At 54.8% G+C, this 13,047-nt stretch overlaps 1 protein-coding gene across 9 annotated transcripts in view; it reads left to right on the top strand.

The window, feature by feature from the left end:
* ARNT2 (aryl hydrocarbon receptor nuclear translocator 2) overlaps window positions 1–13,047 on the top strand; it is a 193,190-nt gene that overhangs the window by 54,777 nt on the left and 125,366 nt on the right. For 8 of the 9 annotated variants that reach the window (XM_035727987.1, XM_027570451.2, XM_035727983.1 and 5 more), the window contains one exon: window positions 7,820–7,934. In XM_035727987.1, the coding sequence (XP_035583880.1) occupies window positions 7,822–7,934 (113 nt within the window). In that variant the 5' untranslated portion in view covers window positions 7,820–7,821. Of the gene's footprint in view, window positions 1–6,816; window positions 7,232–7,819; window positions 7,935–13,047 lie in introns of those variants that run through there. The other variant, XM_035727982.1, reaches the window with a different exon arrangement.

Genomic DNA, 13,047 nt, shown 5'->3' with positions numbered 1-13,047 from the left:
GGGAAGGGACCGGCCGGGGACAGGCTTCCCTGCGAAAGTAATGTTGGAGCTGAACTGAACGATGTTAGGAGTTAGCTCGGTAGAGAAGGGACGAGAGCTTTCCTCCCCCAGGACATAGCATGTGCAAAGGCCCCGGGGTGGGCAGGAATGTGGTGCATCCAAGAAGCTGATGGAGCAGTGTGGCCAGAGCTCAGGAGATGTGCTGGAGGGGTGGACAACAGCCTGACCACATGGGCTCAGGCTGGTCGTGGCAGGGAGCTCCACATGTGTGCCAAGAGCAAAGAGAGGCCACTGGAGGATAGAAGCAAGGACTGGCCTTGGCAGATCTGGCTTCCGTGAGGCTGGATGGGGGAGAGTAGATGCGGAGAGGCCAAGCGTGGAGGTCCTGATGCCCAGGGATGGAGAGACCTTTAGGGGGTAGCAGCAGGATCTGATGGCTGCATGTGGGGTCATGGCCACACTCCTGAATGAGATGCCCTGGGGAGAGGAGAGGTAGGGAGGTGTGGAGGGGGCCCGGAGGAGGCCGAGAAGGTGGGGCCCATGAGTGGGGGGGGGCGATGTGGCCCCTGTAAGCCCAGGAGAGACGTCGGGGGCGGGGCAACACCCCCAGAGAGGGTCAGGCAGGGAAGGGACCCTGTGATGGGCAGCTCTCTAGTGGGGTGATGGGGACAGAGGTCTCTGACTGTGGAGGGCTGCGCGGGAGGCCAGGAGGCCTCAGGGTGAGACACACGGGGAGCAGATGACTTCACCACGTGACCGACTTTCATTTGTACAATTGAAAATCCCTCATCTGTTTTTAACCTCGATTTAAATGTTGCTGCATGATGTTCTGTCAGTAGAATGCGCTCATGATTCTATGCTGTGCTGGACGCCTCTCCTTTTTCCATGTGGTCAGCCCTCAATGGCATGGGAAGGTCAGGGTGAGGACCGTGACCCTCCCCTGCTGGCATCTGCTGGGGTTGACCCAGGGAACTGGGGTCCAGGACTTCGAGCCCCACGGGCCGGCCTCCGCCCTCTTGCAGGCACATGGGGCTGTATGCCCATGCACCTGCTCGCGGAGGCTCTCCGTGGGCTGTGTCCATGTCAGGCTCAGGGTGGGGCTCACGTGTGTGCCTCTGTGTGAAGCCTTCTGGGGGCCTGGGCAGGGCGGAGGTCGGGGAGGTCGGGGGCAGCATGCTCAGGGCCTGTCTGCAGACCCCCTGCAGTGGTGCCTGGGTCTCCTGTGGTTTAAAGGCCCCATGTTGTGCAGGGCGGCAGCTCGAGGTCTGCCTAGGAGTGGAGCCCCATCTGTGCTCCCCCTCTTCACGGCCCTTTGCAATGGCCTCACTCAGTGACCGTGTTGTGAGCGGGGCTGCTGAGCAATTAGGAAGGACTTTTATAGTGCTCTACCCCCTTTGGTGGCCCAGCACAGAAAAATAAAATCACAGAAGTAACTTAATTCCTTACAATAAGAGAATGATTGCAAGTTTTGTTAGCATCTCTGTGTGTGTGTGTGTGTGTGTGTGTGTGTGTGTGTGTGTGTGTGTGTCAACTTCGGCCACATTTAAATGAGCTTATACTTTGTGCCAAGCGTCATTCCGGGGGCCCTACAGATACGAACTTCTTTCATCTTCCAAACAACTTCATGAGGTCCTTCCCGTTATGATGCCCATTTTATAGCTGGTAGACTGAGGCACAGACAGGTTATGTGCTCAAGGGTTCCATAAACACACACACACACACACACACACACACACACACATCTGCTTTAAAAAACATTCTTCTCTTGGGGGAAAATAAAAGGGCAGAGTGGAAATCTCTTCTGCCAGGCATCTCACATCAGTGACCTTCCTTAATCCCCAAACAACGGTGCGAGAATGTATGAGCATCCCTTACGTCACCGATGGGGAATCTGCAGCATAGGGAGGATAAGTCGCTTGCCCATGACCCCACAGCTAGATGCCGTGACCCCAAACATGAAGGTTTCCCACACACCACACAGCTCCTGTCTGGGCCTGTGTTTTAGAATCTGGGCCTCAGGACATCCCTTGTCACCCCCGCGGAGGGCCGGCTGCTTGCCCAGGCTCTGTTTGAGCACCCCAAGGGGCCAGGGCCCTACGGTGACTCGCCGAGCACACGAGAGCCCACTCGGCCCCTCACCAGCCATGTGGCTGCGACATGGCACCTGCCTCTGTCTGCCCACTTCTTTCATCTGTAAAATGGGCTGACTTTATACCTGTCTTGTGTGTGGGGGGGGTGCAAAGCACACGTGAAGAGCTCAGAACATAGTTGGTGCCCAACATAAACCTTACTGTTTTTATGCAAAAATATTTTAAGTATTTGCATATAAAATTTTTATCGTTATCCGTAAGCCCATCCATTCTATTATTGGACAGTCCTGTTATTGAAAAGGATTTCCCCTTTCTTTGTCTCGTTCATTCGTTGCTTCTAGTTCTCCAGCTATATGTGCTTTTCACTGTGTTTTCCACTTGAAACCCTCTAAAGATGTTTATTATTCTAGTTGTGGTCATTAAATTAACACATCATTAGACTCACATTAAAGTAACACATGTTCATTGCAAAAAGAAAAAAAAATATATGCAAAAATAAAAAGAGTTTTTAGGAGAACATAAAACCCACCTATGATTCCCACCACAGAAATAGCCAAGTGTAACACGTTGGTGTCCTTGTACTTGTCTTCCAGTCTTTTCCGGTGCCGGTAGCCAGTACACACCCCACCCTAGGATGCTCTCGGGTCTCAGGGTCCGTGCTGCCAACTCCACCCTCAGAAAGGGAGAGCTCGTGTGCACCCCGCAGGGGCAGGGTAGGGCTGTGGCCGTCGGGATGGTTTCCCCTCTGCTCAGTGCAGTGCTCAGGTTCCACTTTTCTTCATTTTGGAGTGAAATTCAGAAATCCTAGAGCAAATCTATAGCGTGCTTACAGGGCAACTTCAAGCCCTGCCTTGGAGACCCTCACCTCTGAGCTGGTGTGAAAGACCTTCCTCCATCCACCTTTCCTGAGTGGACATCCCAGGAGCTATGCTCACTTATGTTCAAGTCATATAGAAAAGTTTCCAGATTTGGGGAGCAGATATTCCCTTTTCCAAGGAAGGCTGACAGATGATCCCATGGGTGGATTCAGGCATAGTTACAGAGGAGAGAAACACGATTTTGTAATGTTTTTTTATTTGAATGCACTAAGGGTGGCTCCTAAAAGACACTGGAGTTTAACCTTTAGAGTGAACTTTAGTCCCACCGATTGCAGCTTCCATTTGGCTAGTGTGGTATCTAAAACACTATTTTAGTGACCAAAATGGCATTTGATAAAATGAAATATCTATTCCTGAAATAAACCTTTAAAAATAGGGATAGGAGCAGATTTCCTTATCTTAAGCAAGTACATCTGTCTTAAACAAGCTGGTCCTTCCACTTAAATTCAAGGACCAAGCAAGGTTGCTCACCAGCACCATAATTATGATCATTTTCATCATTGTTTCTTTTGAGTGGCATGTTTTTCCCCCAGACACTGTGTTAGGCTCTTAATTTTTAAAATGACCTTTCAAAGTAGATTATCATACTTTGACCAGGGTTGGCCTGGTCACTCTCATATAGCTGGGAAATGTTGAGTTGTGATTCGACATCAGACCCATTTGACGGCAAAGCCCATGGTCTTGTGTTACCCAGGTTTAGGCCATTATTACTAAATATTGTTCTGAAGTCCTGGCTAATGAAATAAGACATGAAAAAGAAATTAAACATTTCAGTGTTGGAAATGAGAACATAGTATCCTTATTTGGAGTCCACAGGCTTTGTGAACTTAGAAAGTTCACAAGAATTAAGAAAAAATGATCAGAACAAATTAGAGAATTTGGTGGAATGGTAGGACACAGGATGATGACCCTAGAAACTCTTGAACCAGGCATGTGCATTTTGAAAGGGCAACCCGCAAAACAGCGAGGGTGGGGAGGGCAAGCAGCTCCTTCACTGCGTGGGGGTGGGGAGGGGGAGGGGGGCAGGGAGTGGAAGGGGGAAGGAATCTCAAGCTGACTCTGAGCTGAGCCCTGGGTGCAGAGCCAGTCGTGGGGCTGGGGCTCGACCTCATGACCCTGAGATCACGACCTGAGCCAAAACGAGAGTCAGAAAGAAGCTGAACCCACTGAGCCACGCAGGCGCCCCAGTATTCTGGAATTTAAATGGAAGAAGAAGCCAGAAAGGATAGAGGTAGTTGTGGACGACAGTAAGAGCAGTGGGAGGAGGGGCTCCTGGGTGGCTCAGTCGTTAAGCGTCTGCCTTCGGCTCCGGTGATGATCTCAGCATCCTGGGATCCAGCCCCACGTCCGGCTCCCTACTCGGCGGGGAGTCTGCTTCTCCCTCTCCCACTCCCCCTACTTGTATTTCTTCTCTCACTGTGTCTCTTTCTGTCAAATACATAAAACCTTAAAAAAAAAAAAAAGTACCTCCACGGAGGTGTAAAAATTAAAAAAAAAAAAAAGAGCAGCGGGAGGAGGTCCATCACTAGGCACGTTATGGTGGTGCAGCCAGAGCAAACACAGACAGCTAGGTAATTGGCGGGGAAATGGATGCGCTAGAGGCAGACCCATGTTCTGCGGTAAACACAGCGTAGGGTGGAGGGCACCTCACGGCACTCACGGGTAGAAGGAAGGAGTCCTGAATGAACTGAGGTTGGGACAATTGACCTTTTCTTCTGCTGGGGACTGAATTGTGTCTCCCAAAATTCCAATGTGGATGCCCTGACCCCCCCATGTGCCTGAATTTGGAGGTAGAGCTTTTAGGTGGTCATTAAGTAGAAGTGAGGTCATGAGAATGGAGCCCTAGGCTTGGTGGCCCTTTGAGAGGAGGACATGCAGGGCCGTGCAGAGGAGGTGGCTGTCCGTAAACCAGGGAGGGGGTTGCTGCCGAGAACTGAATTGGCTGGCACCTTGATCTTGGACTTTCCAGTCCCCAAACCATGAGAAAACAGAAGTCTTGTTGTCTTAAGCGCCTGGTCAGCGGTGTTTTGTTACAGCGGTCGGAGCTCACCAATGCATCTTCTTCAGACTCTACCTCTTAAAGCTTTCACTGGTATTAAAAAAATCTCTCAACCTAGAAAGCAAGTGACAGACTGGAAAAAAAATACTGTAAAATATTTTCAGAGCATACGACAAAGCTCTACTCTCTTTATCACGAAAGGAGGTTGTACAAACAGATGAGGAAGAAACGCTGAATCTTGGGAGGACAGAACTTTCCTGAATGCCTGGCGCTGGTGTGCAGGTGGTGGGCCACCGCCGCCTTCCTGTTACTGCTGGATGGGTGGGAGCCTCTCATCTTCACGTCGCGACGTGATGCACTTGTGTGTAGGGCTCATTGGCTCTCCCCTCCGCCCCCCGCCCAGGCCGAAGCACTCGGGCTTTATGACAGGTGCGTGTTGCCCGTGAAGATTTGGGCTGTCTCAGCACACCCACCTGCCGCATCACCTCCAGGAGGGCACCATGTCCCCACGGTAGAGACTGCTGGTGTCCACAGTCAGCTTGCTCTCCTGTCCTGCACGGGCAGGGAGGGCTCTGGGATGTGCCCAGTGGGGTCCTTGGAGGCAGGCGGGTTGTGGGCCTGCCCTCACACAGCCGGCCCTTCTGCTGGGCAGCGGAGGCTGACCCGCGTGGAGCATCCAGGGGAGCAGATAGGATGCTGACATGCCGCGAAGACCGGGCCTGCCCCACCCTGGCCAAGCGTGGGCAGTTGTCCAAGGAAAGGATTAGACAGCAGGTGCTCCTGAGCCCTCGTCCTGTAGCCCGGTTTCCTGGAGCTTTACTTTCTGTAACTTGTATTTCAAAAACGATCAATATTTTTGTTTTCTCGACATAAAACTGGATGACTATTATTTTGTCTAAACTACACATTGTCCCCCTGCCTCCCCCCACCCTTTTATGATACGCTGGTCTAATCGAAGTTAAACAGACTTCCTGATACAAGACTTCTCAGTACATTTTTAAAGGACAGTGGAATCTCCGAGGAGGGGATAAGTGTGTGGCTTTTCCTACCTTGCTTAACCATGGGACCCTTTTTCTCGGAGAATCTTAAGGGACTGCTGTTCTTGTGGCTTGTTTTGGGAAGTGGTGACTTTTGTTTTCACCCGTGTTTGTGCTGGCAGCCACTCTGCCCTCATTTTAGGGGCCTTAATGGACTTAATCTGTTTCAGTTTCCATTTCAAAAAAAAATACAGATTTCTTATCAGCAGATGGTGCGGTTACGGGGTCCCCCCCCCCCGCACATCCCGTGCAGTAACTGCTGAAAGGGGGGAGGTTTACTTTAGTAAAGGGATTTTCTTCCTTGTATATGTTAGGTCAAAAAAAACCCCATCAACTGTAACAGCTCTCCAATTTCTGTGAACAGAGTAGAGCGGCTAAATTAAGATGTTTGTTAGTATTAGAAAATTCTCCTTCAAAAGTTTTCAGTGGGATAGTTTGAGTTGATCTTAGAATGTGTTTACTAAACACGATGTCTTTGGATATGATGCGGGGTATTTGTGTGGTGCCTCCCTGGTTTCTGGAAGGAGGCAGAGGGCAGAGACCCGCCCCGTGTGAGCACCACCCGTACGCCTGACGAGGGCCCAGATTCCCATGTTTAGCCCGACCTGTCTTCTAGAAATATGTTTTTGTGGACCTTTGTGTGCCTGCTGAGCTGGGACAGGCGAGCGCTGTGGGAGTTCCCCTCAAGAACAAGAAGCAGAGTCAGGACGCTTGAATATTTATTTTGCTATTTAATATTCTGAGGAAAGGGTGCCTGAGTTGAGGAACCCTCCACAGACTAGGAAGGAGAAACTCTTGAACGGGGTGGTTTCTCTGAAACTGGGAATGCTTGACATTGCCTGAGCGAGCTTACAGAGGCGTCTAGCTCGTAAGAAATAGTGCCTTAGGATAGGGGTGCACAGGAAAGGCGCCATCCTCTAGCCCCACACCTGCTTCTTCTTGGAATTAACATGGATCCCAGGGAGGCTGGCTGTGGAGAGCTGGGGCACCTCGGACGGGCCATCGCACCGCCTGTGCGAGCGGTGGGGCCATGTGGGGCCCTATAGTCAGGGCTCTGAGTCCAGAGTCAGGATGGGGACAGCCTTTGCACCTGCAGACAAGCGCCCAGGTTTGGGGCAGAGCATCGGGGACCCCAGCCTGACTCCTGTGGCTTTGCTCCATCGATGGCCATGGTTGCTCAGGCTCTGGCCACGCTGCCTGGATCCGTGGAAGTCTTACCTGCCGCAGGTGACCCGGAGGCCCTTATGGAAGCTGCAGATCCGTGCTCTCTTTAACCACCATGGGGGTCCTGCCTGGGATAGGGGTCCTGCCTGGGATAGGGGTCCTGCCGGGGATAGGGGTCCTGCCAGGGGGGTCCTGCCTTGGATAGGGGGTCTGCCTGGGGGACCCTGCCTTGGATAGGGGTCCCGCCTGGGGGGCCCTGCCTGGGATAGGGGTCCTGCCTGGGGGGGGCCTACCTGGGGGGGTCCTGCCTTGGATAGGAGGCCAGCCTGGGATAGGGGTCCTGCCTCAGGGGCCCTGCCTGGGATGGGGTCCTGCCTGGGGGGTCCTGCCTTGGATAGGGGGCCTGCCTGGGGGGCCCTGCCTAGGATAGGGGGCCTGCCTGGGGGGCACTGCCTGGGATAGGGGGCCTGTTCCAAAGGAGAAAGGCGGAGCCCAGCCAGGGGAAGAGCTCACCTGAGTCACGTAACTAATGTGGGCCAAGTGGCCCCAGGGCCTTGGGCTCTCCTTACACCTGCTGCTTCTGGGACTGCTGGACAACTGTCTTGCTTATTCCTGGCATTGATCAAACCTCTCTTCTTTGCTGCATTCCAGAAATGGCTTCCGACATCCCTGGATCGGTGACCTTGCCCGTGGCCCCCATGGCGGCCACCGGACAGGTGAGGATGACCGGGGCCATGCCGGCCCGTGGAGGAAAGCGGCGTTCTGGGTAAGCAGACTCAACGTTTCCAGGAATCGGGCTTCATCCATGTTGCGCAACGCTCTTGACCTGTTAGGGAAATACTGTCTCTCCCCCTCCTGGAGAATAAAAGCTCAGCAGTTTGTGTGCTGTTTAGATTTTGCAAGATCCCCAAGTATGCATGTGATTTACTTCTAAGTGTCCGCCCCAGCACCCAGCTGCGGCCTTCTGTTTGCTTGGCCTCATGGTGGGGAGGCGCTTCGTGATCCTGCTGGGTCTTGCTCAGGCCATCTCTGGGCGGGGGGAGCTCACGAGTATCCCTGTGGGAGCACCCCAGCCTCAGGGCAGCGCTGCAGGCCTGAGCCCCAGCCCCGCGGGCAGCCGGTCTCTGCCGGGTGGTGTGCTAGAACTTTCCGAACCTTGGCTCCTTCAGCACCGTAGCTGAAGGCCAGGTGTGTGCCTCATGTGCTTGCCTTGCGACCGTGGTACATGCCAGTGCCTGGCGGGGGTGGGGGGGGCGGGCATGGAAACATCGCCCTTGGGCTGATGGACCCGAAAACCGCATCTCTTCATGCATGCGGCTCCTGGAGTTCCAGACGGAGATCTCAAACACACCAGCCAGTAACAGAGATGCCTGCAGGGACAACGAGACGGACGTTCTAGCACCCCGCTGTCCCCCGGCCCCTCTCCGCATCCAGTCGTGTGGTTTTCAGTGAACTAGCTGATAACAGTTCTCATGAAGTAGAATCAGCCTGCCTCCGACAGCCCAGGGCTCCGCAGGAGCCAGGGACGCACGGGCCCCAGCCCCAGGCCTGCAGGGCGGGCCCTGGCGCCAGCCAGCCGTGTTCCAGACCTGCGGTCCCTCTACCCAGCGGGGCTCTGGGAGGGGCAGGGGGGCAGGTGTGCAGGACGGCCCGGAGTGGACCGCGTGTTCAGTGCTGCAGGTCTAGATCGTGTGAGAACACCGCTCTGGGTGCAGCATGGTCTTTAAAGGAGGGGCTCAGCTTTCAGTTCATACTGAGAGGGTGGGAAAGGCTGAGACATGGAGCTCAGTGGCCGCTCCCTTCTGTTCCCGGGAGACAGAGCCCTGTGGCAGGCCCATTCCTGTTTCCAGAAAGGTTGGCACAGGGAGGTGGGGGAGGGGTCAGGTACAGGCAGAGATGCTCAGGCCGACCCCTGTTTGCAGGGCGAGCAGCCCCTCCGTGCTGGGGGCCGGTTCTAAGCCCCTGCTAGGAGTTCCTGCCCCCCCCCCCCACCTCCTGCACGGTGCTGGGGGGGTGGTCTGTGTGCAGGGCTGGGCTGCAGGGGCCGAAGCTGACCCTAGCCCATGTCCAGGCCCTGACTTCCACTGGCCAACCTGGCTGATGATTGGACCATGGATCAGGCTCTTTTCTGAAGACGTCCCCAGCTGTCCCTTCCCTACCTGATCTCACACACACGCACGCCCACACGACATGCGCTGGAGGCGGAAGCGGGACCTGGAGCGGGCTGAGACAGAGCCTGGAGGTCATACCACCTCCAGCCACGGAAGTCAAACATCAAGAAAAGACGCGGGAGATTCAAGGGGAGGGACAGCAACCGCCCACACGCTGGCCAACAGTGTAGACACGGCGTGGGCCCTTTAAGACAGATGGGAGGGCTGTCACCCACTGTCTTCATTCAGGGGACCAAGCCTGCTTCCTTTTCCCTGTCACAGGGAGGGAGCACGGGAACTGAACTGTGGTTCCTTCTGCGAAACCCCAGGGACTTAGGGGCTTATCCTCGGTGTCTAAGCAAGGACACATGCGTTTGCACAGGGCTCTTTCCAGAATAGTTCTTGCAGTTGGTGCCTTACACAGCTGGTCTGCCCCTGACAATACCTGACCGCAGCCTAAACACCTTGTCTCCTCCCTGAGCCTGTGGGGCGCTGGAGAGACATGGAGGGAGGGAGGGGAAGAGAGAGGGGCTCGGGTGGTAGGGAGGGGAAGCGGCGAGAGGCGAGGATCTCCTTCCTGCCCTCTGTCCCTGACCCGGTTTCCCGGGCTAGCCGCCCATCCCTCCTGGTGCTTCACGCCCCGCAGAGCTGGCTCCTGGCAGGTTTGGGATCCGCCGGCCGCCTGTCTGGCCCATCCCTGTGGATCCCTCGGGCTCGAACGTTCTTCCCCTCCTGAGAGCCTTCCCCGGGAGCCGTCAGCAAGCTGAGCGCCACACTGGCCGCCAGGACACAAGGTGAAGGTTCAGGAGTTTCAGATTCTTTGAAAAGTGATTCCACATGTGTGGGAGAGATGAATTGAAGCGAGTCACCTTGTTCCCTTCTGTCGAGACCTCCCGGATCTCAGCGCCAGGGTGGGAGGGGCCCACTTCTGGTGAAGCAGGGCAGTGGCAGGGATGGGACAGGCTCTGCCCCCAAAGCCAGCCTTAGTCGTGGGGGTCTCTTCACCCCCACCTTGGAGCCCAATGCTGGGCTTAAAAGGACTGTCATCAAGGAAAACTATTTCCAAACTGGGAACAGCCCTTACACCAGTGTGTCCGTCCACGGCTGGGGAAATGTGGTCAGAGACAAGGCGTATTCTCATAAGCACGTGTCTCCTTTGGCTAATGTTCGTGTGCTTATGTCTGGCACCACTGTGGCTGCAGTGGCTGGTCCAGGCCCTGGAGGACCGCCGTTCCCGCACCCGTGACTTCCCGTGCCGTTAGCAGGCTCCTCGGGGTGGCCCAGGGCCCTCCCATGCTGGCACTCTGGGACCTGCCCTTCTCCTAAGAGCGTGAGTGAATCCCCTTTGATAATGCACGGTTGCTACACAGTCACGGTCCTGGGGACACATCGCGCACTCTGAACTAATCGCAAGCTCAGAGACGCTTTCCTGGCGTTTTATTGAGCCAAGAATTCTTGCTCATTGACAGGGAAGTGAGGCGGTGCATTTTCAGCCCATCCTTTGAAGACTCTTGCATCATCCACGTATTGTACTGAATTCTTTAAAGTGAATACAGTAGGACTTCAGAGTCCTATCTGGATTTCTCTCTTTTGTTATCCAGATGCTTCAGTATAATAGAGGCACATAAAAGACATAAAACAAAGGATGATTTACTTAGAGTTTTTAGAGCAGAAGAAATAAGCCTAGCTCCAGTAGTCACATTTAAAGTAGGGGATCAGTGTCCTGGGGACTGCTGCTCTGGGGAGCCTGTGTCCCCAGGAGTGTGAGACTTGTGGGGTCAGGGAGTTACCCTGAGCATCTGACCAGTCATTTGTGGACTGAAGTCTCTTCTGGGCTTACGCCCACATCGTGCTCTTCTGAATTACAGAATCGGATCGCTGCACATGGGTGATCACATATGCATGGATGGGGAGGCATACTTTTGTGATCTCTAATTTTCTGTGGACAAATCCTGGTTCCTGAGCCCTGCCCTGACTCAGGAAACTCTGGCTCCAGAGCAGGGCTGTCCCTTCCTTACGCCCTTGGCTCCCTCCATGGAGCCGCCGCTGACCTGGCCTCATCTGGGGCCACGTGCCCACCCAGATGGCTCATGTCCCCGCCTGTCTGGGCCGTCAGGGTCCAGGTAAAGAATGGAGCTGTCTTTACGAAAACCAGGGTGACCAACTGCCCTGGTTGGCCTGGGATTTTCCCAGTTTTAGCACCGAAGTCCTGTATCCTGCGACTGCTCTTACTCCGGGAAAATCGGGATGCTTTGTCACCCTAATTACCCCCAAAATCATGCAGGATGAGGCCGGGGGGGTGGGGAGGCGCTGACTGATACGTGGCATCTTGCAGGAGCCTGGTTATCACACTCCTATCAACTTGTGCTAACAGGCATTTAAAAAGATAACCGCACATCTCACACTCACTTGAGGTTTTGCTACATGCTGACATACGTCCTTAGGAATTTTGAAAATGCACTTTCTTTTCCGTAACTCTGAAACGTCTGCCGGTCCCTGGGGTTAAGTCATCTCATCTCTGTGTGGCCAGCACCGTGGCGCTTCCCGCGGTGAGCGCTGGGTGGCAGTGTGGCTCCGGGAACGCGGGAGCCGCATTTTGGGTGGGCTTGCCCAGCTGTCCTTTCTGGCAAAGGTGAGGTGGTGGCCTAGTGATTATGCAGGATATCGATGGCTTTCCTCCATTCGGAAGGCCGTGCATCTGGCCCCCATTTGCGCACAGCATAGGCGAGTCTGCAGCGGCGGCCCGGTGCCTGGCTGTGTGTGTCTCTGCAGTGGTGTGTACTCGGTCTTTCCCTCTCCTTCCCTCCCCGACTGTGTTTCCTCCCTGCCTGCCCTGCCCTGGGTGCGTCGGGGTTTGGTTATCATTGCTGTTGTCCCTCCCTACTCTGATCTGACGCCTTTGTTCTTCTGTTCTAGCAGCTAGTGTGACCCACGTGCCTGGAAATGAGATTGGATCTCATTGGATCCCCTCAGGTCATCCCCAAAAGACGGATGCCCAGATTAGGACTCTGGGCACCCTGCATATAACGCGAAACAAAAACAAGTGAATGATCCCGTTGTAAAGAAGAAAATACTCCTTTGCCCTAACTCCAGCCCCTAAGTTCCCTGAGTTAGCCCGCAGCCGAGAGAAGACCATTTGTCTCATTAGGGACCTCTCGTGTGTGTGTGTGTGTGTGTGTGTGTGTGTGCGCGTGTATGTGTGTGTGCGTGTGCATGTGTGTGTGTGCGCGCGTGCATGTGTGTGTGTATGTGTGAGAGAGTGTGTGCGCGTGTGTGCGCGCGCGCGTGTGTGTGTGTGCGCGCGTGCATGTGTGTGTGTGTATGTGAGAGAGAGTGTGTGCGTGTGTGCGCGCGTGTGTGTGCGCGCGCGTGCGTGTGTGTGTGCGCGCGTGCATGTGTGTGCGCGCGCGCGTGCGTGTGTGTGTGCGCGCGTGCATGTGTGTGTGTGCGCGCGCGTGCATGTGTGTGTGTGAGAGAGAGAGTGTGTGCGTGTGTGTGCGCGCGCACGCGTGTGTGTGTGCGCGCGCGTGCATGTGTGTGTGTGTGAGAGAGAGAGAGTGTGTGCGTGTGTGCGTGTGTGTGCGCGCGCGTGCATGTGTGTGTGTGTGAGAGTGTGTGTGCGCGCGCGCGTGTGTGTGTGCGCGCGCGTGCATGTGTGTGTGTGTGAGAGAGAGAGTGTGTGTGCGTGTGTGTGCGCGCGCGCGTGCATGTGTGTGTGTGTGCGCGCGC

The sequence above is a fragment of the Zalophus californianus genome, chromosome 6 (assembly GCF_009762305.2).
Source record: "Zalophus californianus isolate mZalCal1 chromosome 6, mZalCal1.pri.v2, whole genome shotgun sequence".
Classification (NCBI taxonomy): domain Eukaryota; kingdom Metazoa; phylum Chordata; class Mammalia; order Carnivora; family Otariidae; genus Zalophus; species Zalophus californianus.
Note: the sequence above shows the minus strand (reverse complement) of the source record. Positions and strands in the feature narration are given on the sequence as shown.